The sequence below is a fragment of the Heptranchias perlo genome, chromosome 1, assembly GCF_035084215.1.
Source record: "Heptranchias perlo isolate sHepPer1 chromosome 1, sHepPer1.hap1, whole genome shotgun sequence".
Lineage (NCBI taxonomy): Eukaryota > Metazoa > Chordata > Chondrichthyes > Hexanchiformes > Hexanchidae > Heptranchias > Heptranchias perlo.
The window spans coordinates 92,691,490-92,718,296 of NC_090325.1; the positions used below are offsets into that span (position 1 = coordinate 92,691,490).

At 39.9% G+C, this 26,807-nt stretch overlaps 1 protein-coding gene across 3 annotated transcripts; it reads right to left on the minus strand.

Moving 5' to 3' along the window:
* Window positions 1-713: 713 nt before the first annotated feature.
* On the minus strand, window positions 714-26,545 carry rhoh (ras homolog family member H). Of its 3 annotated transcripts, XM_067999520.1 has the most exons (3): window positions 26,218-26,545; window positions 25,815-25,973; window positions 714-2,106 (listed from the first exon to the last, which is right to left on the minus strand). In XM_067999520.1, the coding sequence occupies exon 3, from the start codon at window positions 1,934-1,936 to the stop codon at window positions 1,370-1,372; it is 567 nt and encodes a 188-aa protein (XP_067855621.1). In that variant the 5' UTR covers window positions 1,937-2,106; window positions 25,815-25,973; window positions 26,218-26,545; the 3' UTR covers window positions 714-1,369. The 3 variants fall into 3 exon arrangements, with proteins under 3 accessions (XP_067855621.1, XP_067855459.1, XP_067855541.1); XM_067999358.1 differs by lacking the exon at window positions 25,815-25,973; XM_067999440.1 differs by lacking the exons at window positions 25,815-25,973; window positions 26,218-26,545 and adding an exon at window positions 2,621-3,733.
* Between the last annotated feature and the right edge of the window lie 262 nt (window positions 26,546-26,807).

Here is a 26,807-nt window from a genome sequence, read left to right on the forward strand (position 1 = left end):
CTGCTTGGGGCATTTTACTACATTAAAGGCACTATTTAAATGTACATTGTTGTTGCTGATGATATGACAATGCAACCCAGGATCCCATTTTCTATGTTTATTGTCAAACTGTTTAGGCATGGTGACCAAAAAGTCAACTAACACCCTTAGGTCTCTTTCAGCTTTCCCCATGGATTACAAATTCCTCCTAGTTTTACTTCCAATTTATGCAGTATCTTACACTTCTCTACATAGAACTTCATTTACCACTGCTCAGATATAAATCCTGTTGTACTCTCTTTGTAAGATCTTGGCTGCCTTCTCTGAGTCCACAATTCCCCTTGAAGATTTAAATACAGTAAGGACGCCTGTTATCCTTCAGTACCTCAACCAATGGGCATTCTTTACCTGTAAGATAAGCAGCAAATGTTGGCAAACTACTTGACCATGTGATGCATCACAACCAAGCTGAATCCTGTCCTGATCTGATATCAATACACATTCATTTTCCAGCATGGGTCATTTGAAAGTGATCAGGAGTGGACTCCTGTCTTATTTTCCCCATCTCTAATCTAGCAACTCTTGAGTGCCTTGTCATCACTCTGACTGAGATCAACCTTGTCTAACTCATCATAGACCAGGTATTCAATTTTCAGCCTTCTTGGTCCATGTGGTTCAGTATTATATCACACTAAATCCCGCTTTCTAGTATGGAAAACAGTGGAACAATCTGATTGTTAAAAAACTGTTAATTTATTGATGCATATTCTGTAAATTGATAGAAAATTACTACAAAACTACACTTTAACCTTCTTATCACAATATTTGTACATGTTTTTCATCCGAGATCAGTGAAAACAAGGTGGAAATAAGTATAAAATTATTAAATATTACAGTCAACAGAAGTGAGTACTTAATATGTACTCCAGGGTGGATCATTGAGATTGGTGCACTTTACCAGTGGGTGCAAACATATAGTTTTATTTAATACATCGTCTTTAAAGTATCTGGCATGGTGGTGACATGCAGTTCAAATTAAATACAGCTTGTAACACAAAATAAGATTGTCAGCCATCTTTCCATACTGATCGAACACCAAAATGTCAAAATATTTTGAACTCCTAAAAGACTATGGAAGTCAATCCTGAAATTAATTTCTTCTCTCAGTTATTTTTTTGTTAGCGTTCTGAGCGGAATCCATTACTTCAGTAGAAATGAATCAGAGCCACACCGATAGGGATATAACAGCACAAATGGACAAGCCGAAAATGACTCATATGCCACGATCAACACAGCCAGGTTGAAAGCATTTAGGTGACAACTTCTTTAGTATTTGTTGAAAAATTGGAGATTCAAAACAATTTAAATTACCGTACCAGTCTAATGGAAGTCAGGCTATCACACATTTGTTGAGGTCTATTATCCTCCTCCTGGTTTGTTTTTTTATGTAGCTGACTGCAGCCCGCACCCCGCATTCAAACACTTCTTGTACCCCTCTGTTAGTAATTGCTGAACACTCCAGGTAACCTCGTGCTCTGATATCTCTTGCCAACTTTTTCCCATCAACGGATGTGATAGTGCGAAAAGTGCCTACGTTACGCTGGTCTATTTGTGTGGCAACGACCAATACTGGAGTCTTTGGTAAAAAACTTCTGACTTCTGGCATCCATTTATTCCTAACGTTCAAGTATGACATAGGGTTTGCCACAGAGTAGCAAATTAACACCACATCAGCCTGCTGGTAAGAAAGAGGACGAATTCCTTGAAAAGCATCATTTCCTGATGTGTCCCAGAGTCCCAGGCTGATCTGAGTTCCATCCATAAACACGTCTACTCCAGTATTATCATAAACTGTGGGCTTGTAGATATCTGGGAAAGTCTCTGATGTAAACCTCACCAGTAATGATGTTTTCCCCACTTTTACATCACCCACGAGAACACATTTTATGGAGCTCATGATGCCTTCAAGTTTTTATGCAAAATAGGTCATAGGTAGTTTTGCACAAGTCTTTTTAACCTCTCACAGCAGAAGAACAGTTTCTTCAAAGAAGTACTCTTCCTTTTCAATGCAGCAGTTCACTATAAAAGAATGTTCACACAGAAAGTTGCACCAAAGCTTTCTTTCACCTGTGAAACAAGAAAGAAACATTTAGCGATAAAAAGTTCTGATAAAGGGACATACCCAAAAGATTAGCTAGTGTTTTTCTTTCAGATGCTGACCTATCACTGTTTATTTCCAACTTTTTATTTCAGAAGTGATAACTGGTTGACACGAAGGTTTGGTTTTAAGAGTCTGGAGATTGCAGGACTTCGGAGTTCCGCAGTCCTGGGAAAGAATAGTTTGAGCAGAAAACAGGGCACTGAATCTTGACTTTAAATACAGATAAAATTAAGACAGTAACATAATTAGTACTAATATGGAGTGAAGATTTCCTCTGTGTGCTAGCGGTAGCAACATTTTAAACCTATTTATAGAGAATGTGCTTACAATTTCACTGCATCTAGTGCATAGAGGAAACCTTCCCCTTTTCTTTATATTGTCACTCTTTCAAGAAGTTATACAAAAACCTGTGAAAATCAAGAGGAAAATTATGAGTTAACATTTTAACAGATTTAAATTAATTATTGCTGCAGATTTTACCTTTAATAAACCACTCAACGTTGTCACTAATTTCCACCTAGGCTTTGCGAATAGACTTGCATATGGGCAGTACTCTTCCGTTAATGTATTGTACTTCTCACACTTCAGCTCTGTAGCTTCTCACTTCTATATATATTGCTCTTCCTTCCTGGTAACCTTGGAAACAGACATGACAGCAGTGTTCCCACCAGTTCTTGAAACAGTGCTGTGACGTACCCAATTCTAAGGAAATATACTAATTTACTTCTTTCTAAATTCAAAAGGTATTGCTCCATTTTAATGTTTTTATTTTTCACAGAAAAGATACATTACGAGCAGGATCTTCTGCTGCCTTTTCCTGGCAATGAGGTGGATGAGGGTGGAAAACTGGGTGAAGTCCCGTCCCGCCAAAAGGAATCCCTCTATCAGACATGTCTGGAAGAAGAGGAGTTGCTACAGAGGGTGCCAGGCAGGTCAAGCTGCACCAGAGATGCTCTGTGCCTAACCTCTGGTACCCCAACACCCATGTCAACTGACAGAGGTGAAATGTCCTCACTTTGGCAGAGGTGGTGCCGGTGGTGGCTCCTCTTCCCAAAGATGTAACAGCAGATGCCCATCACTTAGATATGTGAATGCCTGCCTACCTCTAATGTTGATCAGAAGCACCTCAATGAGCTATGCTCTCCGTGGCGCTACATGAAAAAAGGCACACCAGGATGATCAACAACCAAGTGCTATCTGGCTGCACCTGCCAAGATGTCACCAACTATTCCTGCAGGCCCCGGCAATAACCATGGGGACCTCACTTTCTAGGGTCAACTGACAGGAAGATGCAGAATTTTCGTCCGCTATTGTGACACTAGCCTTTAATTATCACCATCCCATCAAATTTGACTTACACACAGTTTTCTTCTCCTATCACTAATCTTTACATTTATCCAAATTTACAACCTAAGTTATGCTAATGAGCTGACAGGAAAATTGGGTGGAACCCATCCTCCTCCCCCATTAGTCATTCCAGAATAATTTATGTCAAAAGAAGAAAACCTAAATCCCTCCATATCCACTAAAAGTTAATCTGCTGTTGTACTTTACCGCCATGGATGTCTGTTTACCTACATAACAACAGTCACTGGACTTCAAAATTGTTTATAGAATGTGAAATTCTTTGGGATGTTTCGGAGACATGTGAAAAGGCACCATAAAAATACTAGGCTTTCTTTCTAAACTACTGCCAGAGTTCATTTTGTCTGCGTCCCTTATAACCTGTCTCAGAGTGAACTGTTCAAATGTCCACTTTGAGCTGCTCCAAAATTGTGAATTTTTTAAAACTCCTTTTATAGTTCCAATAAATCTAAATTGCCTGGAGTGCTTCACAAAATACAGCAATAACTGGGATAGCACCAACGAGTACCAGTGCCAGCAATGTATGAAACATAAATGCAGGTGTCACTTCACAAACAACTATTTAATGGCTGCACTTGTCCTGACACTGTGTGCCTACTTCAGTGTCATTTCTCTATAGCTGCACAATTAAAGTGAATAATAACTCTGCTGTCTCACCTATGTCATGAATGAAATTTGAAAAAGGTTCACAAAAGGTAACCTGGTAAGATTTTAGGCTTCTCTAAAGGCAGGAACATTATAGAAATGGCACCATTAAAATATGCTGTCAGCGATGTTCAGCCCTGACCTGTAACTGCAAAAATACCAAGCAATCTGGGCCCCATACTTGGACACTCACTCAGCATAAACTGCACCTCCCTCTCCAGTAAAGCTACCTACCCACTAATCACAAAGGGCAATGACCTCAACTGACATGACCACTAGTAAGCAGGGTCTTTAGGCCTGACCAGTCCCCGGAAACTGAGATTAAGTAGTCTGAACCCCTTGATTGGCATTGCTCCCAGCACAAGCACAGCCATGACAGGAAATCTGGATGTATCGATGCAGTCCTCCTGCAATCACGACATGCAATAATTTCAAAAAATATATACGTGAATGGACACTTTTTTTTTTGCAAAAAAAAAATTGTTACTCGAGTCTGTCACGAGGTTTGTTGGAAGTGGTTGAGTTTTACTGTGGTTTTGTAGTTTGTACTGTGGCTCAGGGAGGAGCCCAAGGGAGGCATTCAAGGTTTGCCTAAGAGTCTCAAATTTTTAAAAAGAGAAATGAATTCAGTGCCCTTCCAATTTTCAGGTAAGCAAACCATATCCCTTATTTCTCAGCCAGGAAATTAAGGAAAAAGCCTGTGATCCCGAGGCAGAGAACTGACCAAACTCCCTTCATCAAATGTCCCCTTGACAGGTCTGTTAAACACTGCGAACACACTATCTGCATACAGACTATGCACACACAAGACAAGTGTAACTCCGCCAACAACATGTGAGGTAGAGCAGCACTGTGTGTCTGATCCGCAGCTGTCTTTTCTGATGCAAACACTGCCAGGAAATAAAGGAAGTCACAGTTATTCAAATTCAGTTGATGCAAACTCTGCTATCATGTATGAACAGAGCTATACTTGTAATTCCAGCTCCTTAATAAAGAGCTAGTCTGTGCAACTTTATGTTTGCCTACATAATTCCTCCTTCCAGCACCTGGTCCGCAGCCCTGCAGCTTACAGCACTTTAGGTGCGGGTCCAGGTACTTTTTAAAAGAATTGAGGGCCTCTACCACCAATTGGGCTCAGCTCCTCCGGTTTAAGATTGCTATCCAGTGAGTCCTGCTAGATAGTGTGCTGGTGTGGTTATCGAGTGAAGACAGGATCGTGCTCTCACCAATCAAACAACCTGCTCACGCACTGGCATAAATATTCGGGTCCCTTAATGCACACCAACTTCCCACTGGCCTGTACTCCTGGGATTTTTGATACATCAGCCCTAATTGATTATTCAAGGAAAGCTCATGAGTCATATCGGGCTTGACACTGGGAGCTCAGGAAGGGAAATTGCCCTTAAATAGCTTCTGCGAAAATTCAAAGGCTATTGCAACAATTCCATTTACCAGATAAATGTCGCCCATTTACTGCTGGCCCACGCCAAGACTCCATATGATCTTGAACTCGTTCACTGATGACCATGCCGACCAATATATTCAACTTGGTCCACTCATATCTTCAAAAGTCTTCATATATAAAATCATTGTAACACAACCTAGCTGTACGATGCATGGTCACTTACTGACACCCACAACAGGCTTCAGGTTGGGTACACTTTTGTCACTGTGTATGTTCTCCTTAAAGTTACAGCATCTGAAGACTCCTTCTATGTTTGCAAAGCAAGATGGCACAGAAGGGATAATTTAACGAATGGATGCTGCGAGCAGACAGCCCCGCCCACCGGCAGCGCTCACCGGAAATGTGGACAGCATGTACCCGAATTTCCCAAATGCGTAAAATGATCCCTAGAATAACAAAGGAGACTGGAGGATTGCTCAGAAATTGCAGCCTTGCATTCCTTTGAAGGAAATTATCCTGGACTTTCTTGTGTATAAGAGTGTACATATAAGCAGAGGTTGAGGAGACTGCTGGTAAGGTCCAGGGCTACTACCTCCATTTTTTTTTTGGTACAGCTCAGGAATTCATTTTATAAATTAAGAAATAACTATCTGATTTCATAGGGTCTTTATTTTTTGTAGGATACAAGTCTTCACTTTCTTTAAATAGTTTTTTTTCTTATAGGTAATGTTCACATCATTGGAATAGGGCAGTCCAAAAAATCTTTCTCCCTCCATATAAAATGAACTTTGTATAACAAATTCAAAATGAATAAATCTCAAAGTCAAGCATCTTTGTTTATTGACGATATGCTTCCAGATGCAATTATAACATTACCTTCATCGGCACACATCAACACATCTTATGCAGAAGTTATACTGGGCAACTCATCTGAGAATGATAGCTGCAGAGTGCAGTTCATAGGCTGAGGGCTATGCATCGCTCCACAAGATAATTCTGTGCATGCTTACGTGCATACATAGAGCTCCACATCCATCCACGAGAGCTCAGGCAGCAGCATCAGCTTTCTAAAAACAGCAAAAAACTTTGCTTCTGGTTAGAAAGTGCCCAAGACGTTCAATAAAGTCATTCACAAGCAGCGTGAAATGTCCATTCCCTCCCCCAAAGCTGTCTCACAATGCTGCATCTCAAAGTCGATTTCAGAACCTGACTCTGGGGTTTTATTCTCACTTTACACTGCAGTGACTCAAAAGTGACATTGTAACTACACTCAGAATATGAAATTACAATCCACATGCATTGTTTGATTTCCTGGTTCCCCACAAATCTGTTCTCAAGTCCTTTAATATCAGAATTACATCCTTTGGAAAGGGTTAATTGAAATGTCAAGTATTTCTGAATTTGAAAATAAGGAAGGAGTCAAAATATTTTTTAAAATAGAGAAGTTTTAAGAAAATTTTGTTCAGAGGAGGGGACTTTGATGAAGGCAGTCTCAACCCTAACTCGTTTTTAGCTTATTGTATGAACTGTCTTTGTGGGAAAGGGGATTGGTTAATTGTTTTGTTTTATCCTACTATTATTACTTATAGTTAATATTCTGTGTCAAATTTTGTTTGATAACGCTCCTGTGAAGCACCTTGGGATGTTTTACTACATTAAAGGCACTATATAAATGCAAGTTGGTGTAGTTGCGTTTGTATTGATCTTATGACGTCATTGTTATTCGGATTGTAACCATTAATCTTAATAACAAGTTGGAAGCAAAAAAACTGTTTCCATGTTTACAATCACAAATGTCACATACAGCTGTGATTTTCACTGGATAAATATTAAATGGAGCCCAAAGCCTCATTCTAATGATGCATTTTCGTTGGTTTCTTCAATGATGCTTTTTGATTGCAAACCTGAATGATTCAATTCTATTGATATATGGGGAGAGGGGGAGGAAATCTGGGTTGATATTGCCTAATAAATAATGCATTTCCAATCCTAAGCAATGTGTAATGCCTTTGTCTCTTTGATTCATGGCTCCTAGAAATTCACTTCTTACCTAGTAAAGCTTTGGATACTACACAATAGCCACTAAAGACATAAAGTCCTGTCATCATAATGTAATATTTTATTACGTAATGAATGGCCAGAACCATAATCGAGACATAACTGTAATGTGTAAATCCTACAGTTATGAAACTTTGGTCATGTATTATACTACAACTAACTGTAAAATAAATGTGAACATGAATCATGGAGTGGTGGAATAGGAAGGAAATCCCCAGGCTATTCTTGTACATTTCTGTGCGTTTACTTATTGCAGCATTGGCAGCCGCTCATTCATCTGCTCAAACCTCTCTGCTGCAAGAAGGAAGTTCCTAAGTGGGGAATGAAAGAAATCAGAACGACTTCTTTCCTCACAAAAAATAAACAGATATAAATGTATATGAACACTGACAGGGAAAGGCCCTAATCTGTTTTGATCACACCTTAAGATGCAATTGACACAACTGTGTCTTTGTAGAATAATGTTCACATTTATGACATTTTGTTGCATTTTTAAAAAATCCTCCCTATGTTGTGTTTATGTTTTAAAAGCATGTTTGAACTTAGCTGACTAAAACTAGATAATTCTTCTGGTACAACATGCAACAAAGCTTGAAAAAAATAGAGGATCTTAATCAGGGTAATATGAACCATGTAGTGATACCTTTACACAACTTTCGTCCAGTCCCTGCAGCTACTGCAACCGTTCCTATGATCATCACGACCAGCCACCAGTCTCGCACATGAATAAAATCAACTCCGATAGAGTTGTTCATTTTTGAGTTGTCTTAAAGTGATAGCCACTATGACAGGTTACATTTGATTTCCTACTCAAACAGTTTAACCTATAGATCTGTCTTGGAAATTAAATTATCTATCTAAACCCTTCAATTGCATATAGGTCAGATAGCACAACGCAGACAGTTGATGAAAATATTGAAAACCTTTAGAAACATTGTTTAAAAACGAGTAAGTTATCTAACTCAAACTAATGAATGGCAGTGCAGCTTTTCTCCCTCTGGAAACACTTTCTGGAGCTCATACTCCCAGTTAGCACAGGCTCTGAATTCCTGAAAATCTCTGTGAACTTGAAAGTACTTTGGGAAGATGGAATTTTGTTTCAATAAGAAGCAAATTCACAACTTTGGGTATTAAAGCTTTGCTTAATTATTGTATTACAATCAATTCTCAATCGTCCATTTTTATACGATCAATAACATTCAAAATATAATAAGTGAGCATTTAGAAATGCATGGATTAATCAAGAATGGATTATTAAAAGCAAGTCATGTTTAATGAGGTAACTATTTGGATAAATAAAGGGAACGCAGTAGATGTGGTATGTATGGATTTTCAGAAGGCATTTGATAAGGTATCTCACAAGAGGCTTGTTAGACAAATTCAGAGTACGGTATAAAAGGAAATGCAACAGCATGGACAGAAAGTTGGTCGACAGAGAAGGAACAAAGAGTTAGGGTAAACGGGTGCTGCTCGGATTGGAGCATTAGGTCAGCATTGGGTTGACTTTTTTTCTCAGTTTATATAGATGATTTGGATTTGGGCAAAGGAAACACAATCTCAAAATTTGCTGATAATCCAAAGGAGGAGACTTGGCAAACAATGAGGAGGACTGTAAAAATTTCAGGAAGATATAGACAGCTAGGCAGAATGGGCAGATAGGTGGAAGAGGCAATTTAATGTGGACTAGTGTGAGGTAATATATTTTGGGGGGAGAAACAAAGAATGGGAATGTACACTCAATGGAAAGACACTGAAGGGTATGGATGAAGAGAGAGATGTAGGGGTTCAAACATATAAAACATTCCCTGCAAGTGCAAGTGCAGGTAGATAAAGTCATTAAAAAGGCTAATAAAAATTTGGGTTAATAGTGGTATAGAGTACAAAATGAAAAAAGTAATAATACATTTGTACAAAACATTGGTTAGGCTACAGTTTGAGTAGTGTGTGCAGTTTTGGGTGCCTCATTAATCAAAGAACATTAAAGCCAAAGAAAGTACATAGCTTTGATTCACCATGATAATGCCAGGGATAGTAAAATACAGTTATGAGGTAAGACTTAAGATATTGGAGCAGAGGATATTTAATAGAGATTTCTAAAACTACATAGGGTTTTGATAAGGGTCAAAAAAGAAAGACTATTTCCTCTGGTTGGGGAGTCGGTGTCACTAAGAGAGTAAAGATAGAAGTTAGGAGAAATTTCTTTACACAGAGGGTTGTTGAAGCATGGAAAATGGGCACAAACTAATTTCTATCCCATTTTGTCTTTAATAAGCTAATCAACGATACATTATGCATCAACACAAAGCAATTTTGGCTTTCCATTTATGCAAATAGCTTAATGGAGTCCATTCCTGAGGAATTATGTGGTATTGTTATTTTCTTTAGATGTACAGGATTATATTACTGCTGGTATCTCAGAGAGATTACATTGCAGGTGGCAGTTGAGTGTTGTCCAGTCAAAACATAAACTACAAACATTTTCAGTTACTGGCCAGGATGACTCATAGAGATATTGTGTCAGAATGCAGTTGATATCATGGCATCTGGGTAAGTACAATTTTCATTTCTGCAGTCATTGGCCTATTTTACAACAGCCTTTAACACTTTTCAAAATCATTACACTCAGAAATACCTGGTCTATTGCATCAATAAAGTGCAATGTTGCACATGAGCAGAATCTGTACCTCTAACACTATGACAACTTGCATTTATAGAGTGACTTTAACACAGACCCAAGGCGCTTCACAGGAGCATAATAACACAAAAATTGTCACCAGGCCAAAGAAGGAGATACTAGGACAGTTGACTAAAGGTTTGGTCAAAGTTAAGTTTTAAGAAGGGCCTTAAAGGAGAGAGAGGTGGAGAGACGGAGGGGTTTAGGGAGAGAATTCCAAAGCTAAGGGTCTAAATAGCTGAAGGCACAGCCGCCAATGGTGGGCCAGAAGGAGTGGAGTGATGCACAAGAGTTTTAGAGTTTTTTGAGGGTGTAACTAGTAAGGTAGATAAGGGGGAACCAGTGGATGTAATATATTTGGATTTTCAAAAGACATTCAATAAGGTGCCACACAAGAGGTTGTTACACAAGATTAGGGCTCATGGGATTGGAGGTAATATACTAGCATGGATTGAAGATTGGTTAATGGACAGAAAACAGAGAGTAGGAATAAATGGTTAATTTTCGGATTGGCAGGTTGTAATTAGTGGGGTGCCGCAAGAATCAATCCTTGGGCCTCAGCTGCTTACAGTATATATCAACGACTTTGTTGAGGGGACCGAGTGTAATGTATCCAAGTTTGCTGATGATACAAAGCTAGGTGGGAAAGTAAGCTGTGAGGAGGACACAAAGAGTCTGCAAAGGGATATAGACAGGTTAAGTGAGTGGGGCAAGAAGGTGGCAGATGAAGTATAATGTGGGGAAATATGAAATTATCCACTTTGGTAGGAAGAATAGAAAAGCAGAATTTTTTTAAAAGAAAGGTTGATATTCAAAGGGATTTGGGTGTCCTGGTACACAAATCACAGAAAGTTAACATGCAGGTACAGCAAACAATTAAGAAGGCAAATGGTATGTTAGCCTTTATTGCAAGGGAGTTGGAGTATAAGAGTAAGGAGGTTTTGCTGCAATTATATAGGGCTCCGGTGAGACCACACCTGGAGTACTGAGTACAGTTTTAGTCTCCTTACCTAAGGAAGGATATAATTGCCTTAGAGGGAGTGCAACGAAGGTTCATTAGATTGATTCCTGGGATGAGAGGGTTGTACTATAAGGAGATACTGAGTAGATTGGGCCTATATTCTCTGGAGTTTAGAAGAATAAGAGGTGATCTTATTGAAACGTATAAAATTCTTAGAGGGCTTGATAGGGTAGATGCTGAGAGGATGTTTCCCCTACCTGGAGAGTCTAGAACTAGGGGTCATAGTCTCAAGATAAGTGGTCGGCCATTTAGGACCAAGATGAGGAAAAATTTCTTCACTCAGAGGGTTGTGAATCTTTGGAATTCTCTACCCCAGAGGACTGTGGACGCTCAGTCATTGAGTATATTGAAGACTGAGATCGATAGATTTTTGGACACTAAGGGAATCAAGCAATATGGGGATAGGGTGGGAAAGTGGAGTTGAGGTAGAAGATCAGCCATGATCTTATTGAATGGCAGAGCGGGCTCAAGGGGCCGTATGGCCTACTCCTGCTCCTATTTTTTTATGTTCTTATGAATGCAGAGTTCTTGGTTCTCTACAGATATAGGGAGTGGGGAGATAAAGGACAGATTTGAACGCAAGGATGAAAAGTTTAAAATTGAGGCATTGGTGGACCGGGAGCCAATGTAGGTCAGCAAGCACAGAGGTGATGGATAAACGGGACTTGGTGCCGGTTAGAATATGAGAAGCAGAGTTTTAGATGAGCTCTCAAATTTATGGAGGGTGGAAGATGAGAGGTCTGTCAGAAGAGCTTTGGAATAGTCGAGTTTGGGGGTAACAAAAGCATGGATTAAACTACAAAGTTTAATTTGGCTCCCCATTTTGGTCTGTGTGATCTAAGTGGTGTCTGCATTTTCCACTGTCAACAAAGTAATATTTCAATATCTGTTCTATTCTCAGTCTCAATTGCTGCTCAGAAAGTACTATAATTGTCACTAAAATTGTATCGCTACATTTTATAAATCATGCCAGTGCACCAAATTAACATAATCTGTAAAAAAAACATGTTACACTGCAAAAGACTTTGGGATAGAAATTCCGATTGTGTGCTCGTCAGCCGGTGATTTTCATTACAGTTAGTGGGTACAAAATCACAGGTTGGGGAAGTGCATAATCAGAATTGATATCCTTTTGGAACATAAATTATTCAGCCACATTACAAACCATTGTGTACGATTAACTATGTTACTTTAAATAATAAACTGTGACTATAAATCTTAGAACTGCAATGATGGGCATGCTATGGTACAACTATCTATAACTTTATATTTTAATGTAGCAAATTTATGATCTGTGAACATCACATTTACATGAAATATATTTTGAGCAGAACTGTATGCATGTTGTTTGGAAATTATTGAGTGAAGAACTCTATGCCTTATCAAATAATACTTTTCTCAACTAAGAACTCCGAATTTTAGAAAAGCAATCCTATGTGATATTGTGTCTTTAATATGCCAATTATGACACCCCATCAACACAAAGTAATTTCAGCTTTACATTTATGCAAATAGTTTACCGTACTTCAGACGTGAAGCTTAAATTGCATTTATGTGTGATATCAACTCAAGGAGGTAGTATCACATTACCTTGGCTTCACTGTGGCTGCAGTATAACTACAGCCTAAAATACTACAGCTGCAGTCTGAAGAAACTTGATACAGCATGTGCTAGGACCCCGGCAAGTTGTGACTGTAATCTAAATTCTGGTTGCATCTACTGCCCTTCCTGTTAGTGAGCCAACACCTGCTTATGCCTCTTTTAAGCACTTTTTTTCTGTAGCTAGGTCTGTGTCTAGCTACAGAAAATAATCTGTGATTATTGAGTTGGCTCAGCTGAAGGAGATGCGCAATTTGGAAGGAAAGGAAAAGAAAATTAACAAACGAAAAATAAAAAAAAGAGATCAAGGTACTGGAGTGGTATTAGAGTTTTAAAAGTCCCCGTGTTGTCAGTTTGCTTGTGCTTAGACAAGAAAATAGACTTTGATTAGCACTACAAAAAATTCATTGTTATTTATTTAAATCAAACAAAAATTTATATAAGAACATAAGAAATAGGAGCAGGAGTAGGCCATATGGCCCCTCGAGCCTGCTCTGCCATTCAATCAGATCATGGCTGATCTTCGACCTCAACTCCACTTTCCCACCCAATCCCCATATCTCTTGATTCCCTTAGTGTCCAAAAATCTATCGCTCTCAGTCTTCAATATACTCAACGACTGAGCATCCACAGCCCTCTGGGGTAGAGAATTCCAAATATTTAAAACCCTCTGAGTGAAGAAAATCCTTCTCATCTCAGTCCTAAATGGCTGACCTCTTATCCTGAGACTAAGTCCCCTAGTTCTAGGCTCTCCAGCCAGGGGAAATATCCTCTCAGCATCTACACTGTCAAGCCCTCTTAGAATCTTATATGTTTCAATGAGATCACCTCTCATTCTTCTAAACTCCAGAGAGTATAGGCTCATTCTACTCAATCTTTCTTCATAGGACAACCCTCTCATCCCAGGAATCAATCTAGTGCACCTTCATTGCACCGTCTCTAAGGCAACAGGACCCTTCCTTAGGTAAGGAGACCAAAACTGTTACACAGTACTCCAGGTGTGCTCTCACCAAAGCCCTGCACAACTGTAGCAAGACTTCCTTCTCTTGTACTCCAACCCCCTTGCAATAAAGGCCAACATACCATTTGCCTTCCTAATTGCTGCTGCACCTGCATGTTAACTTTTTATGTTTCATGTACAAGGACACCCAAATCCCAATGAACACCAACATTTAATAGTTTCTCACCATTTAAAAAATACTTTGTTTTTCTATTTTTCCTATCAAAGTGAATTACTTCACATTTCCCCACATTATACTCCATCTGCCATCTTCTTGCCCACTCATTTAACCTGTCTATCTTCCTTTACAGCCTCTTTTCTTACTTACAACTTACTTTCCCACCAAGAAGGAACTGCCCTCCATTCATCTCGCACATAGATTAGGGAATATTTCAAATAGACCCCAGCAAAAGAAGTTACTGCTGTACTGACAAGAAATTTGAAAAAAAGAGCTGGATAAGCATCTGGTTAAGAGGATTGAAGGATACAAGAATAAATAATGAGAGGTGACTGATCAAAAACTGTGTGGAACCTGATGATACCTGAGTTGCTGGAGCTTTGAAAATACCATATCAAGAAAGGCGACTGGTCATTGACAAATAATATAGGATGTAAGATTAGATTGATATTCTGAAGTATTCTTTTATTGACCTCTGGAAGAAATGGAAAAACCTTACAGAACCTTTGGCCAGAAGACTGAATGGATTAGGTAGAGTCACTGACGGGATTGATTGCATGTTGTCTATGGGAAGGTCGGACTTGATGTACCAAATAGCATTTTCTTGGTTCATGCTTTATTATGTTCTTATATTGCAACATATTTAGTAATAATAAAGATGAATACAGACAGGTCAAACTAATGTGACCTTTAGAGATGTATAACAACAACAACCTGCATTTATATAGCGCCTTTAATGTAGCAAAACGTCCCAAGGCGCTTCACGGGAGCATAATCAGACAAAAATTGACACTGAGCCAAAGGAGACATAAGGACAGGTGACCAGAAGCTTGGTCAAAGTGGTAGGTTTTAAGGAGGGTCTTTAAGGAGGAGGAGAAGTGGGGAGAAAGACAGGTTTAGGGAAGGAATTCCAGAGCTTAAGACCTAGACAACTGAAGGCACAGCTACCAATGGTGGGGGGATGGACAAGAAGCCAGAGTTGGAGGAATAGATTCTGCCACTGAGCCCTCTATAAGCAATAATCATTGTAAAATCATGATGGATTGTGATTTTGTTTTAAAAAAATGGCTACTGAACGATGCACACCATAATTATTGTGCAAATTGGCCAGAAACAAGTAGCGAGGTAGAGATACCCCGTGAATTGCAATTCGCAACAAGTTGCGGGCCAATCTGTGCTGCTCCACTGTTAACTTTGCGAAAACGGCATCTCGCGCTTAACGTCCCCATGATTTTTAAGACGATGCTGCATTTGCACATTAACTGTCCATTAAACTCGCCACAGGAAGTTAAGTCTAATAATTATCAGCGTAAGTACACTTTTAACGACATGATAATTATTAAGAACTGCCAATCAACCTCTCTTGCCTACAACATTCGGATGTTCGCTGATGACTGCACAGTGTTCAGTTCCATTCGCAACCCCTCAAATAATGAAGCAGTCCGAGCCCGCATGCAGCAAGACCTGGACAACATCCAGGCTTGGGCTCACAAGTGGCAAGTAACATTCGCGCCAGATAAGTGCCAGGCAATGACCATCTCCAACAAGAGAGAGTCTAACCACCTCCCCTTGACATTCAACGGCATTACCATCGCCGAATCCCCCACCATCAACATCCTGGGGGTCACCATTGACCAGAAACTTAACTGGACCAGGGTTAAAAATACTGTGGCTACTAGAGCAGGTCAGAGGCTGGGTATTCTGCGGCGAGTGACTCACCTCCTGACTCCCCAAAGCCTTTCCACCATCTACAAGGCGCAAGTCAGGAGTGTGATGGAATACTCCCCACTTGCCTGGATGAGTGCAGCTCCAACAACACTCAAGAAGCTCGACACCATCCAAGATAAAGCAGCCCGCTTGATTGGCACCCCATCCACCACCCTGAACATTCACTCCCTTCACCACCGGCGCACCGTGGCTGCAGTGTGCACTATCCACAGGATGCACTGCAGCAACTCGCCAAAGCTTCTCCGACAGCACCTCCCAAACCCGCGACCTCTACCACCTAGAAGGACAAGAGCAGCAGGCACATGGGAACAACACCACCTGCACGTTCCCCTCCAAGTCACACACCATCCCGACTTGGAAATATATCGCCGTTCCTTCATTGTCGCTGGGTCAAAATCCTGGAACTCCCTTCCTAACAGCACTGTGGGAGAACCGTCACCACACGGACTGCAGCGGTTCAAGAAGGCGGCTCACCACCACCTTCTCAAGGGCAATTAGGGATGGGCAATAAATGCTGGCCTTGCCAGCGACGCCCACATCCCGTGAACGAATAAAAAAAAAAGTACGAATTAAGAGCAGGAGTAGGCCAATTGGCCCCTCGAGCCTGCTCTGTCATTTGATAAGATCATGGCTGATCTGATTGTGACCACAACCCTACTTTCCTGTCTACCTACTATAACCTTTGACTCCCTCGTTAATCAGGAATCTATCCAACTCAGCCTTAAAATATTCAATGACCCTGCCTCCACCACTCTCTGGGGAAGGGAGTTCCACAGACTCACAACCCTTTGAGAAAAAAATTTCTCCTCATCTCCATCTTAAATGGGAGACCCCTTATTTTTAAACTGTGTCCTCTTGTTCTAGTCTCTCCTGCAAGGGGAAACATCCCCTCAGCATCTACCCCTTCTAGTACCCTCAAGATCTTATATATTTCAATAAGATCACTTCTCATTCGTCTAAACTCCAATGTATACAGGCCCAACTTGTCCAACCTTTCCTCATAAGATAACCCCCTCATCCCAGGAATCAGTCAAGTGAACCTTCTCTGAACCGCCTCCAAAGCAATTATGTCCTTTCTTAAATAAGGAGATCAAAACTGCACACAGTATTCTAGATGTGGTCTCACCAATGCCCTGTACAACTGTAGCAAAACATCTCTACTTTTATAATCCATTCCCCTTGCGATAAATGACAACATTCCATTTGCCTTCCTAATCACTTGCTGTACTTGCATACTAACTTTTTGTGATTCATGTACTAGGACACCCAGATCCCTCTGTACCTCAGAGTTCTGCAATCTCTCTCCATTTAAATAATATACTGCTTTTCTATTCCTCCTGCCAACGTGGACAAGTTCACATTTTCCCACATTATACTCCATCTGCCAAATTTTTGCCCACTCACTTAACCTATCTATATCCCTTTGCAGACTGCTTATGTCCTCTTCACAACTTACTTTCCTACCTACCTTTGTGTCATCAGCAAATTTAGCAACCATACATTTGGTCCCTTCAACCAAGTCATTGATATAGATTGTAAATAGTTGAGGCTCAAGCACTGATCCCTGTGGCACTCCACTCATTACATCTTGTCAACCTGAAAATGACCCATTTATGCCTACTCTCTGTTTCCTATTAGCTAACCAATCCTTTATCCATGTTAATATGTTACCCCCTACACCATGAGCTCTTATTTTGTGTAGTAACCTTTGATGTGGCATCTTGTCAAATGCCTTTTGGAAATCCAAATACACCACATCCACATGATCCCCTTTATCCACGTTGCTTGTTACTTCCTCAAAGAAGCCTAATAAATTAGTCAAACACGATTTCCCTTTCACAAGCCGTGTTGACTCTGCCTGATTGCATTGCAATTTTCTAAGTGCCCTGCGATAACCTCCTTAATAATAGATTCTAGCATTTTCCCTATGACAGATGTTAAGCTAACTGGCCTGTAGTTTCCTGTTTTCTGTCTTCCTCCTTTCTTGAATAGAGGCGTTACATATGTTATTTTCCAATCTGGTGGGACCCTTCCAGAATCTGGGGAATTTTGGAAAATTAATACCAATGCATCTACTATCTCTGCAGCCACTTCTTTTAAGACCCAAGGATGAAGTCCATCCGGACCAGGGGACTTGTCAGCTTTTAGTTCTAATAATTTTTTTGAAACCCTTTCTCCATTGAATGTAAATGTTTTAAGTTCCTCCCTCCCTTTCACCTCTTGATTCACAATTATTTCTGGCATGTTATTTGTATCCTCTACAATGAAGATGGATACAAAATATCTGTTCAATTCATCCGCCATTTCCTTATTCTCCATTATTAATTCCCCAGACTCACTCTCTAGAGAACCAACGCTCACTTTACTTATTCTTTTCCTTTTTAAATACCTGTAGAAACTCTTACTATCTGTTTTTATATTTCTAGCTAGCTTTCTCTCGTACTCTAATTTCTCCCTCCTTATTATTCTTTTAGTCATTCTTTGATGTTCTTTTATATTCTGTCCAATCTTCTGACCTGCCACTAATCTTCACGGAATACTGTGCTTTTTCTTTCAACTTGATACTATCTTTAACTTCCTTAGTTAGCCATGGATGGTACGTCTTTCCCCTAGTGTTTCTTTCTCACTGGAATGTATCTTTGCTGAGTGTTATGAAATTTCTCATTAAATGTCTACCACTGCATCTCTACTGACCTATCCCTTAACCTAATTTCCCAGTTCACTTTAGCCAGCTCTGTCTTCATGCCCTCATAATTGCCCTTATTTAAGTTTAAAGCACTAGTCTTAGACTTACTCTTCTCTCCCTCAAACTGAATGTGAAATTCAATCATATTGTGATCACTGCTACCTAGAGGCTCCTTTACAATGAGGTCATTAATTAATCCTGTCTCAGATCTAGAATAGCCTGCTCTCTGGTTGGCTCTAGAACGTGCTGCTCTAAGAAACTGTCCCGAAAGCACTCTATGAACTCATCTTCCAGGCTACCTTTGTCAATCTGATTTTTCCAATCTATACGTAGATTAAAATCATCCATGATTATCGCTGTACCTTTCTCACAAGCCCCCATTATTTCTTCCTGTATACCCTGTCCTACAGTGTGGTTACTGTTAGGGGGCCTATAAACTACTCCCACAAGTGACTTCTTGCCTTTGCTATTTCTTATCTTGTACCCAAACTAATTCTACATCTTGGTCTTTAGAACTAAGGTAATTTCTCTCTATTATACTCATGTCATCCTTAAGTACCCTTGAATATTCAGGTTCCAGCCTTTGTCATCTTGCAGCCATGTCTCTGTAGTGGCTATCAGATCCTACATCTTTATTTCAATTTGAGCTGTCAATACATCCATTTTGTTATGAATGCTACGCACATTCAGATACAAAGCCTTTAATGCTGTCTTTTTACTATTTTTGCAACCTCTAGCCTTATACGTACAAAGTAAACAATAAGTGTGGAATCTCATTCCTTTGGGTTGTGAATTCTTTTAGGAGGTTTCAAAATGCCAAATTTTTTATTTTAATTTTTTTCCCTTACTTTTCCTTTCTGTCTCTTTTTTTCTCTCTTAATCCAATCTTTCTTTCTCTCTCTTTCTTTCTCTTTCTGTACCTAATTTGACATTGAATTCACCCACTCTATTTCACTCTCCTTCTCAGTCCTTCCTCTATTTATTTCTCAGTCCTTTAAGGAAATGGACTGTTTGTCCTGTTGTTCACCAAGGATCCAGATGCCCTGTTGTGCCATTATCAGCTCGCACTTCCAGCTACTTTGTACGCAAAAATTTTTAAAACCTAAGCATGCAATTGTAAGTCTAACTAACGGGTATGCTGCGCGATGCCCGACTCCAGCAAAATCTGGCCCATGGTCTTTACATACAGCACCATTTATCAATGGGAGTTTCTTCCTTCGGTCATGAAGCTCCAGATGGCATGACCTTTAAGATGTTAATCTCACACCAATATGGCTGTGGATTCAAGTCATAATCATGTCTGAAATTCAGATCTACTTGACGCAATTTCCTCATACCCAGATCACTAAATGAGATGCCTTAATGCCTTGTAAATGGTGCGGGGGGATGGGGGATGTCTCTGCTCAGGGTATCAAAAATGTGACTATGTAATCATTTTTTTCTGAAAGGATACCTCTTATATAAGTTACACAGTGAAAGAACACCAGTGAAGAATTCCCAAATAGCAAAATAAGAAAATTTTCACAAAAAATGCCCTCCCCTGGTAGGACAATGAACAATTGTATCGTCCAGAGCCATTTAGACCAGGTATTATCAGCTTCTGAACACTATTCATGACTCCTGCTGAAAGTGTTCCTGTTTGAATTTTGGGTGAGGTCCGCATCAAGCTGTGCCATGGTGCCATCATAGCCGACTGACATTTATTTTCCACACTCATACAATAATCCAGAGGACGTGAGTTGAAATCCCACCATGGCAGTTTGAGAATTTGAATTCAGTTTTAAAAATCTGGAAATAAAAATCTGGCATTGGTAAAAGTGACCACGAAGCTGTCGGATTGTCGTAAAAACCCAACTAGTTCACTAATGTTCTTTAGGGAAGATAACCCGCTGTCCTGACCCAGTCTGACTCCAGTCTCACACCAATGTGGTCGACTCTTAACTGTCCTCTGAAGAAGCCTAACAAGCCACTCAGTTGTATCATTAACTAGGGATGGGCAATATATGCCGACCTTGCCAGCGATGCCCACATCCCGAGACTGAGTTAAAAAAAGTGGCTACTTGAGTAATCCCAGTGAAATGATATCCCAGAACCATGAGTAACTGCCTTCAGACAAAAAGTAAGGGAAAACATTAGAGAGAAATTAATTTTACTTAAAGAATTCCTTAGCAAGAAAAAAACCTTAATTATTAAATGCTACTGAATTTCTAGTATATTCTAGCAATAGCATTTTCTTTGGTACATCCTTGCTATTCTGTCTAGTTGCTAGGGAGTATTGAACATTGTTGAAATGTCTTCAGGATGGAAGGTGAATTCAAATAGAAATTAAAGGACTGAAAGTTGTCTGTTTATACTTTAGCCTCTGGGTGCCTGGGATTTGCATACCTGTGTTGTTTCATTGAAAGGAATGTCTGCGTGACTTCCACTTGTCCACCTCAATGCTGCAGTAATCGTACATCCTTGTGGTGGATGTAGGAGCTGCACTAGTGTGGGCAGATATGGCAGGCCCATCCACTTACTGTCCTAGCTCAAGCAGGGCTTTTTGATGGTGTTCAGCCTTGCTGAGGTAAAGGATATAAATATGAAAGGGAAATAGAATGTGTAAAATAAAACATGGGAGAAAGGTATAAAAACAGCATAATGATGAAATTAGGACATAAAAAAGATTACAAGATACATATAAACAAATGCAGTAAAATGGAATATTTTATTGATAAAATTGATTTTGTGCTGTTTATATTTAACATCTTTAATCAGAACACTTATTTTTTTAATCTATTCTCAGGATGTGGGCATCGCTGGCAATTCTGGCATTTTTTGCCCATCCGTAGTTGCCCTGAGAAGGTGGTGGTGGGCCTTCTTCTTGAACTGCTGCAATCCATGTTTGTGGCAGTTCGAAACAATTGAGTGGCTTGCTGGCCACTTCAAAGGGCAGTCTACCACGTTGATGTGGGACTGGAGTTACATGCAGGTCAAACTTGGTAAGGATGGCAGGTTTCCTTCCCTGAAGGATATTAGTGAGCCAGTTGGGTTTTTACGACAATCCGACAGCTTCATGGTCACTTTTACTGATACCAGCTTTTTATTTCCAGATTTTTTAAGCTGAATTCAAATTCTCAAATTACCATGGCAGGATTTGAACTCACGTTCTCTGGATTATTGGTCCAGTGCCTCTGGATTACTAGTCCAGAAACATAACAACTACACTACCGTACCACTGACGTAATAATAATATTATCACTGAATCATTGATTATTGGCATGAAAATTAATTTACACTAAACAAATTTACTTCAGGCATTAGTGACAATTTACTACAGTAAAAAAATGTAATAATGAAAGAAAAAATAATGATTCTTCCGCTTTCCACTAAACAAAATTAAAATCTGCTACTTTTGGTTTTGAGCTTTTTTTTCCCCCAACTTTCAATCCTGATATGGGACAATCATGACAGTTATCCAGAAGCCAAATATTCCAAAGTTACATGACAACATTCTGAAAGGCAACAATTCAGAACAATTCAGAATTGCCGGTTGATCCCTGGTCCGTGCTAGGTTAACTGCTCTCAGCCAAAGCAGAAGTTTTTTTATTCATTCTCGGGCTATGGATGTCACTGGCAAGGCTAGCATTTATTGCCCATCCCTAGTTACATCGAGTCTACAGCACAGAAACAGGCCATTCGGCCCAACTGGTCTGCCGGCATTTATGCACCACACGAGCCTCCTCCCTCCCTACTTCACCTAACCCTATCAGCATACCCTTCTATTCTTTTCCTCCTCATGTGCTTATCTAGCTTCCCCTTAAATGCATCTATGCTATTTGCCTCAACTACTCTTGGTGGTAGCGCGTTCCACATTCTTACCACTCTTTGGGGTAAAGAACTTTCACCTGAATTCCCTATTGGATTTATTAGTGCCTATCTTATATTTATGCCCTCTAGTTTTGGACTCCCCCACAAGTGGAAACATTTTCTCTATGTCTACCCTATCACACCCTTTCATTATCTTAAAGACCTTTATCCGGTCACCCCTCAGCCTTCTCTTTTCTAGAGAAAAGAGCCCCAGCCTCTTCAGTCTTTCCTGATAAATATATCCTTTCAGTTCTGGTATCATCCAAGTAAATCTTTTTTGCACCTTCTCTCGTGCCTCTATATCCTTTCTATAATATGGAAATGAGAACTGTGCTCAGCACTCCAAGTGTGGTCTAACCAAGATTCTATATAAGTTTTTAATAACTGCTCTGCTTTTCACTTCCATTTCTCTAGAAATGAACCCTAGTGCTTGGTTTGTCTTTTTTTATGGCCTTATTAACCTGAAATGGTGCCCTTGAGATGGTGGTGCTGAGCCTTCCTCTTGAACTGCTGCAGTCCGTGTGGTGAAGATACTCCCGCATTGCTGTTAGGTAGGAAGTTCCAGGATTTTGACTCAGCGATGATGAAGAAATATCGAAATATGTCCATGTCAGGATATTGAGTGACTTGGAGGGGAACTTGGAGGTGATGGTGTTCCCATGAACCTGCAGCCCTTGTACTTCCAGGTGATGGAGTTCACGGGTTTGGGAGGTACTTTCAAAGGCGCCTCGGCGAGTTGCTGCAATGCATGTTGTGGATGGTATACACTGCAGCCACGAAACGCCGATGGTGGAAGGAGTGGATGAATTATGTGGTGAATGGGCTGCCAATCAAGTTGACTGCTTTGTCCTGGATGGTGTCGAGCTTCTTGAATGCTGTTGCAGCTGCACCTATCCAGGCAAGTGGAGAGTATTCCATTGCACTCCTGACTTGTGCCTTTTAGGTGGTGGGGAGGCTTTGGGCAGTGAAGAGTTGAGCCACTTGCCGCAGAATAGCCAGCCAGCTGAAGCACTCAGAATTATAGAATCATAAAAAGGTTACAGCACAGAAGGAGGCCATTCGGCCCATCAAGTCCGCGCCAGCTCTATGCAAGAGCAATCCAACTAGTCCCACTACCCTGCCTTATCCCCATAGCCTCAACATCACTGGGCTACAAAGGGGAGGAAAATCAGCTCGGGCTGCCACTCCATATCACTAACTCAGTGATCCCTGCTGTAAAACCCCCATGTTTGGATTGGGTGAGGACATGATCATGCTCGGATGGTCATATAGCCTGCCAACACTCACTATCTAAGCTCACATGTAAAGAATGGTCAGTGACCAGAGGTGGCTAATGCCCATGTAACTATATTCCAGCACAAGTCAAGCCTTCCAGGGAGGAATAGAGAAAAAAAAGGAGAATGTTAGAAGAAAAAACAGAATTGCTGAAGAAAGCTAAGATTGTATTTGTTTTCCAACCTAAAAGGAAGTGAAAGCTATAAAAAAAAAGTAAGACAGTAAAAGGGAAGGAGCAAAATAAATGGAAATGACCCATAAATGTGGGGGAGGAGATCTATAGAAAAAAATTAAAGAAATCGAAGAATAAACAGAAAGTTTGAAGAATTCCCCCCCCCCCCCATATTGGTAACATTTTGATGCCACTCCTTCATTCAAAAAGTAATCCCTGAGTAAAATGGAAGTGCCACCCTAACCAACAGCTATGAGCTTCCACTCATTTACTGTGGGCTTTGAACCATACCTAGAATGCATCTCACAATAAATGTTTTGAAGAAAGTGGAGGTCTCCAACAAGGCAGCTTTTGTAACAGATGTCTCCTTCATCAGTTATCATTGACAAAACCAATTTCCTGTCAAATATCAATGTTCCCGCAACATATTGTTTTTTTTCTCATTTTGTTACCCAAAATATCAATCACACTTTATAAATTTTAACCCAATCTTTCTTTCAGCTGTATGGAAAAAGTATTTATTTTCGACAATAGAGAAGTGAGAGCCACCCACACTTTAGTGCAGATGTGGTGCCCATGGAATATTATACGTAACAAACCACCTCCACTGTACAATCAAATTACTAATAAGGTAAACATATCAAACTTCCTTACAGCACCATACTCATTCGCCTTAAAAAGTTCTCTGAAAGTAATTTTCTTTCCAAATTAATGTATTCTCTATAGTACCCTCCAGTCTAAATATCATGGCTTTCGATGCATCAGAAAACTAAGAATTAATTTGAACCCTTCAGTAAAGTAATTAGATCTGCATTTTTGTCTTCATAAGACTAAACACTGAGAAATCGTAATTCTTCTTTTCAGTTATTAATTTGTTTGTGCTACCTTTTGTTTGACCTCAAATCTGCACATAAAAGTATCTTGGTCTGGAATTAAATTTGAATTATCACTATATTCTTTAAAAGTGTTGCTGACTTGATTAATTATTGAAAAAAAATCTCATACTAGGTGAAAGTGTAGAGCTGTTGCATAGTTCAATTTATATTGTTTATTACTGCACACGCTATGCTTCATATCTAAAATATAATGCTTTATTCTGCATGTAGTTATTGTCCGATAAAGTGTAAGCTCACTGTAGAACATCAAACCATAAGGCCTATTGACAGAAAGCTGCTGTGTACAATCCACTTCTAGTAACTGCCTGGTTATTTTAACGCTTTCCTTTAATTAATGAATCTGTAGAAATTGAAAACCACATATTATTTGTAATCCTATCTCCACTGCCACCCTACATCATAAATGCTGAAATGTGTTCTGGCATTTTATCTACCTTGGTACCTCAAAGTTCGTATGAAATAAACAGGGCAAAAACGCTGCCTTTTCTCCACACAGAAAGATTTGCGTGTTTTTGGCGTACCTTTAAACACAAAATTAACTACAATGCATTCTTCTGATCAAGTTGGACTACTTCAACAAAATTACCAACACAACAATAAATAACATCACTTACGGGGAAAAAAAAACTTTGTGGGATGCTGGCAAACTTTACCCGGTACTTTCATTTAAAATGTCAGCCCTCTAAGACATTTTAATACAGTACTCGCTTTGATGTAACTGACTGAGACTCTAGGTGTAACACATTGTAAGTGTACATTGTAGTATTAGTGTATATTATAAGCACAGTGTACTTTTAGTGTATAAGTGTACCTCGAAAGTGCTGCACATTGTAACCATTACACCTAATTTCCCAACGTACAGCTCATAGCCACATTCATTTTCTTACCACGGTTTATTTGCTGCTCATTTCTGTCAAACTTACTGTTTTCAAAGTTTAAACACAAATGATATTTTTTTAATTTTAGTTTTGGTTAGTTTCTTGTTCTCATTTTGCCTCAAGCGTGGATTAAGACATGACTCGCCTGCGTGACTATTCAACAGAATCAACGGTTGGGTTTAAGTAACGAAGAAAAACTATCGAATAGTCCTAGTCCATCTCCACAGATAGGAAACAAAACGTACCACTCGGCTCCGACAATTATGTTCGTGTCTTCAGATGATTGAAATATTTATACATTAATTATATTATCAACAGGTTGAGGTGGAAAAGGCGGCAGGATCCTCATCGGTCGGACCAACCCTATCGAAACCCTCCAAATATTTCCACAAATACAGCAACATCTACATTTTAAGGGAGAAGATTATATATTTTTAAGATTGTTGATGCTAAACAATTCGAAAATTCTTTTCACTGTGATTTTCTTTAAGCAATGTCTTTTTATTGTATGTTTTATTAAATTGGATACATGTTCCGAATGAAATCAGCCTGTAATTAATGCCCACGGATAGGCAGCCTGAGATAAGACGTCTGTTATTTTTTTTAAATAAGCCCTCTGGGTTTTATCGGGTCTTTGCGCCGACCTACCTCAGATTCCGCTCTCCTCCCTCGGCTCCCTCAGACTGGCGCAGGACAGCCCCGGCTCTGCGCTGCCAAACCACGGAAATTGAATCCTCTCAAACCGGCGGAAACTGCTCACAAGCTCAATTTGTCTTTTTTTTTATATATGAAGCAGCCCATCCTTCACACCGGGCAAAATCTTCTTCAGTTTGAGCACTAGTTCTCACGACCACCTAACATATCGACAGCAACAGTGGGCATCAAAAGGAGCAGCAAAGGCCAGATTGTGTCAGAGTGACGGAAGTCCGACCAATTGCCAGAGACTGACTGACTTGACTGACTACTCTGCAAGCCCCCAATAAGGTTATGTAGGACATCCTGTACAACAAGTATCAAATCAAAAGAGCTGTAGGTTGCAGTTACACCTACCCTTTTGTGGTTTGTGCTTTGCAGCAACGCTAAAGGGCAACATAAAGTAGAGTTGGATGCCAACCTGACTCTAGAGAAGAGGTGTGAAACCCTCTAGAGGATAGAGTCTCATACTGCTTTGGTTTAGCTCTGCATGGAATATAACTCCAGTGTGGTGTCAAACCTGGTTTCAAACTGCTCAAGGGCTC